Source organism: Buceros rhinoceros, unplaced genomic scaffold, assembly GCF_000710305.1.
Source record: "Buceros rhinoceros silvestris isolate BGI_N320 unplaced genomic scaffold, ASM71030v1 scaffold10367, whole genome shotgun sequence".
Taxonomy (NCBI): domain Eukaryota; kingdom Metazoa; phylum Chordata; class Aves; order Bucerotiformes; family Bucerotidae; genus Buceros; species Buceros rhinoceros.
The window spans coordinates 5,796-11,654 of record NW_010424023.1 but is presented as its reverse complement, the minus strand read 5'-3'; the positions used below and the strand labels follow the sequence as shown (position 1 = coordinate 11,654).

Here is a 5,859-nt window from a genome sequence, read left to right as displayed (position 1 = left end):
ATTCTGCAGTTAATAGTAAATTTAATTGAGTGAAAACATAGAAAATCAGGCCAGGCAGAGAGAGTGGTAGTAGTATGAGCATTTCTAAATAACTATTTCAAGACATACTCATGCTAATATTGGTAATTTTTTTTTTTTTTTTAACTTAAAAGCTACTAGATTTTCACTTTTTTTAAGATACAAAATAGCAGTCACCTCCAGTCACATGGGACTGCTATTATCCACAGCCGCACTTTTGCAAACACTGTCACCATGGAAGCCAAAGGCAGCATGGGCACAAGGTCTCCCCTCCGTTCTCCACCCAAAAAACATGATCTCATTTAGCTAAGGCTGGAGAACATTTCACCGTGATGATAAAAGAGTTGCACTGCTACTATGCAATTTCATGGTAATTCCTTTGAGGATGAAGAAAAAAATAGTGTCGAGAAAAGCCAAGCCAACATCCATCTTAAATATTAAGTTCACTTCAACTATTTACAAATGTAAGAACTTTATTAAGCATTTAATAAGAGATTACATCTCTATTTTGTTTTCTTGGTTACTTCAATTACAATACCCCAGAAAGTTGTTTAAAAGATTAAGGATTTAAGGTGAATAACTGACATTCTTCAGTGAACTCAATTCCTGTCATTGTAAGTATGAAAAGCTCATATCTAGGCAGACAGTCAAAAAAATAAGAGGATGGGTATATGCTGAGTCTCTATAATCTAGTGGTGTTAATACATCAAAAAGATACTTAACAGATGTATCTAAAGTTTGCATGAAATGGAATTTGCAAAATCTTTAGGAAGAATAAAGCTAATTCCACTGCAACTGATATATACTACGAAATTACCTACTGCTTTTCAAAAAAGCAGTGTCTGTAAAAGTGCAGTCCATTACACTTTGTCAGCTCACAGCCAGAGCATACTTATAGAGTTGCTTATACTTCTCCACCTCGGAAATTGGTAAAGCACAGGAAATTTTGCAGACTACTGTAAACCAATTTTGAGGAAATCTTTCACTTACTGAAGCAGAGCAATAGCATACACATTTTTAAAGCAATAAAATATTTACCATCAATACAGAAAGCAACATTTAATGGGGATAGCCAATTTTAATTAGATTACTTACTCTTATATGTAGAATATATCTAGATATTACCTCAAACTACTAACATGAAAAAAATTACTTATCACTGTACACAAAAAAGGATATCATTCCAAAACCAGAAGAACCATGTCACATACATCCAGAATTTCGTTGCCAAGTATATTCCAAGAGGCAGTGCACTGTGCATGGAGTGATCAAAAAATGACCTGAAAAATAGGAGCAATGTGACATGGTAAGTTTCAGCTTATGAAACATAAAGCCTGAAATATTACTTCTCAAAAACACTTCCTGTTAAAATATGTCCTATATGGGATATTGCAAAATATATCATAAAAATATTTCTCAGTTTTATCTTCAAAGTTAATAAGAAAATCACATTTTCAGCCTGTCCAGATGAAGGGTCATGACCAAAAGTTATTAAATGAGAATTTATTTATTCATTTTTGAAGTGAGTGTCAAGATTTGGACAAGACAGGTAGAATGAGTAAATACTCATCCTAAAACTACACTGTGAAAGTAGTTAGAAATTCGTGAGATTCCTAGCCTATAGTATGGATACTGATAGCAAACTACATTCACTTATGAGATTTCAGCACTAAAGATATTTTGGAAATCCATACGATGAAGATTACATGTTAAAATTACTCTGGTAAGAAAAAACCTTAGGAGATCTTCATTTAATCAGCCTACATATTTGAAATATTTCAGATTCTTGAATCTTTTGCTCCTGTCATAGTTGCCAATAGAAAGTTAGAAAAAAACTCAATTAATCGATTTCCCATATCTCTAGATCTGCCAAGTTCTAGGACAGAACACTACTACTTTAATATAAAATAATAAAAATAAATAAAGCCATTAGAGTTATTTTTACTTTCTTATAATCTTGCATTTCAAAAAATATTCTGAGTAAAGTTGAATTTAGTTGTGTCAAACTAGGTCAATGACTAGGCAACTCTATATTTAAGAAAAAATTGCTAAACATATCAAATGTCATACACTAAACTGCTAAAGTCCTTGAAATAAAACTTCTTCCATCATCTGCCTAAACATCCTTACATTGATGCATTTTGCTTTTTGTCCTATTGGTGCCTTCAGGGCTGCCACAGACAAATGCATTCACTGAAGAGTTTCCATTTTACTCCTTCAGTCCCTTGCAGTAACTGTCTCCTGAAGTTTCTCAGGTCTTTCGAGAAAATCATACAAGGAAGATGAGCCAAGGATGGTAAGTAATAAGCAAATACACATTTGGACGTACAGCAGTTACTTAGCAGTAATCTCTCTTCCAACGATTACTGTGCATTCTCTTTTGTGAAAGGGGTAGGCAGGAAAACAGTGCTAAACAGATTAGCTAAAATTAAGCAGGAAAAAGAAATACTACTAGAATAATATCAAAGGTTTCATTGAAACCTGGGCTATGTGAAAAACACTTCAAAAAGTATTTTTTACTAAAGATAAAGCAAAGGTTAAGAGAAAATGTTAATCCTGAATATACATCAAGTATGCCAAAAATATAAAAGCTGACAAAACATAGGTCTTGAGAAACTTGAAGAAATCTTGCCCTTGCCTGCAGGAGGCACAGTTGAGGATATGTATTGCCAAGTAAACTGCCTGTGGGAGGAGGTCAGCAGCTTGAACAGCCTCAGAGATGACACGAAAGACTAAACATACCATCTCCAAAATCCTAGAGAGATAACAGCCTGATGCCCCCTCACCCCCCTCCAAGTGTACTGAGATCACTAAGATTCTGTGAACTTGGTTTAAGGAACAGATATATTTTCTTTTCCTCTTTAAAGGAAAGGGAAGGACAAAGAAAGGAGAAGCAAGTGGTTCTCATGAACATGACATTCAATACTAGAAAAGCAGAAAGCTTATAAGCATGAAGATATAAGAAGTTCTACACTACACATGACAACGAAAAGCAAAGCATAGATAAAGTAGCCTACGGATTTTGAAAATCCATTGGAGCATGCCTGCGTGTGTGTGTGCGTATACACACGTGTATTTACGGGTAATCAAGATAGTCACAGACACAACTAAAACTCTTCATGATCGGATAACAGATAAAAACTTTACTAGAAAGCAGCCTCTTGTTTTTTTTTAGTCACTCCTTTCCACAACAACAGAACCTACAAAACCTGGTCTCCAATTTAATTTCTCCCTATAAATCTCTTCAGATGACAATGGGTATTTAAATTCTAGAAAATTGGGTTTTAATAGCAAACTTGCACATACATTTTTTTCTATTCCTTTCTAGTAACTTTTCCCTTGACTGTTTTCTTCAAAATTCATGCTGATTAATATTTTGTAGACAGACATTCAGCACCCTCCTCTGGAGAAAGACCGAATTTCTGTTCTGCTGTTAGCTTCAATTACCTCAGTGCTATTCACTGAAAGTAATTCCATGCCTGTTTGCAGGACAACAGAGCATTACAAGAGCTGAAGTTGCACGAGATCTTTCCCCAATAAAGTAATAAAAAAAAAAATCCAACAAAAAGTGTTGCATGTCAAAAAACCCACACATAAAAAGATGCCAACAAAACACTTCTTGTGTGCACACTGAACAAGACAGTGTCCTGTTGAAACACTTACTTTGAAAGAAACTGCACCATAGCCCAAACGCCACCATACATCAGCCCTTTAATGAGCCAAGAATCAATGTCTAGGTCTGCTATAAACCCAACCAGCCAAATTACTAGGAAAGGAGTTCCCAGCATCACCTTCTGACGGAATTCCTACATAGAAACAAATATCAGTGAGTCATTCTATTTTTAGGAACAGGTTGTATAATAATATTTTACAATAAACAGGACGGTCACAAATACTTAAAAAAATTTTCAGTAAGCTTGACATATGGAGAGGAATACTCATAGATTTTTGCCATTTCCTATTTTTACTTATCTCCAATGTATGGGCCAGAAAATCTTCCTATAATTTTATAGCAAAACAATACTACTATTTCTTTATTTTAGGAGAACTGTCTTTCAGAGATTTTACTGTTAATCCAGAATAGTAGCTATTTTTAAAAAGTCTGTCAAAGTGTATAAACTACTATATGGCACATGGTAATCTCAAAGAACTTTAAAGTTATGGAAGTAATAAAGTCATACTGAAGCATTTATGAAAAAAGATAGGACCCTTTTTGTTTTCCACTAAGCAGGTACAATTCTTGATGAAGGCACTGAACTCCCTTCAGATATTCAAAGCACAGTCACAATGCACATAATCAAAGTCAATAATTACTTTATTATCACAGGGTTAAAGCACAGGCTGTAGACAGTGCTTTAATCACCAAGGTGCAATGTATTTTTAAACCAAGAAGTTGTAACAAATCGCTGATAGCAATACTTAATATCCAGCACTACACTGCCTGGTAAGAAAATGTTAACTCTATATAAGTTATCAAACTACAGGCAGGTAGAGAGTTCTTCATATTAGAACACTAAGTTACCCTTTATACCTTCATTTCTTGCCTCCTCCTATCTGCAGTATTAAATAATAATCCGAGAAGAAAAAGGCTTCCACATTAGAGATTCACATATTACATTGCACTGCCAAGACTGACTACAAAACACTACGTAATTACAGAGGAGATCAGAGTTTAGAATACCTAAAAATGCTTTTTTCCTAAGATACTTGAGAGTCAGCTTTTTGAAAGTCTTGGCTATCCCCAGCAATATCAGACCGCTTGGTACTTTCCTGACGTTTAGTTAGCACAAAAACTAAATCAACTGTGTGGAGGCTTAGGGTTTTCTTTCTTTCCTCCTGCCTTGAATAGAGCTTTTTTTTTCTTTTGCAATTACTTCTGTCATAAGAAAAAGACGTTTCCTAAAACTGAAATAGAGGGAGAACACAGTACTGAACTGCTTACCTTAAACACACGCACCCTCAAAACAACAGCAGCAGTAATACTGATTTACATAAATGTTGTATTACTTCTTACCTTATCAGCTTTTAGTTTTCTCAGAAAGGATGGACTGTCATATCCCTTTGCCTGCCTTGCCTCCTGCAGATGATTGATCATCCAAACGTTCTTCCTCTGTTTTGCTAAATCAAGTGGCGATTCTCCCTGCCAGGAGTACAAAAGTGGGAAACATCCAATTTAAGAATAAAATGCATTCAGAGCACTTTAGAAACAGAAAATTGGCAGGAAAAAGTAATACATTTTATATCAGTTTATGCTATATTCTGGCATACTTTTTGTCTGCAACTTACTTGACACCAAACATCATTCATTCCTTTTGGTCTTTTTCAGTCTCTTATAACTATATATGACATGTGGACAAGTAGAATATTAAATGTGTGATCCTGATGATAGGTGTGTCCTGATATAACAATGATTGTTGCCTTTGGCATAACAGATCTATGTTTCACTGTTCTACTACACAGTCTACTAGACTGTAAATGAAAGACCGTGCTTCTCCCTCAGCTATTGACAGGCAGCAGAAATCAAGCAAAGAGTAAGAACTTGTGACCCACTGGATCATGGAAACTCTCCCAGTTTAAAGCCTGACTTCTCAGTTAATTCTCTGCCTTTTTGGCAGAGTGAAGTTACTGATATAACAGAATGTTTCTGCAAGGATTTTTTTCCACAAGCTTTTTTTCTTTTTTTTAATATTTATTTCAGTTACTGAAGTCCTAGGAAGAAAATGGGAAAGAATAAACTGACTGGTCATGTCCAACTTATTCCGTTAACTCTGAGCTTTTATGCTTAACTTGTGCTTCATGCACTTCGGGTGCTAAGCTGGCAATAGTCCATGCTTTCTCTTT

General features: G+C 35.0%; 1 protein-coding gene across 1 annotated transcript in view; it reads right to left on the bottom strand.

The window, feature by feature from the left end:
* Window positions 1-5,859, bottom strand: part of ZDHHC17 (zinc finger, DHHC-type containing 17) — a 33,532-nt gene that overhangs the window by 22,237 nt on the left and 5,436 nt on the right. The window contains exons 3-5 of the mRNA XM_010140626.1: window positions 5,033-5,158; window positions 3,682-3,824; window positions 1,198-1,298 (exon numbers count right to left, since the gene is read on the bottom strand). Of these exons, the coding sequence (XP_010138928.1) occupies window positions 1,198-1,298; window positions 3,682-3,824; window positions 5,033-5,158 (370 nt within the window). The remainder of the gene's footprint in view (window positions 1-1,197; window positions 1,299-3,681; window positions 3,825-5,032; window positions 5,159-5,859) is intronic.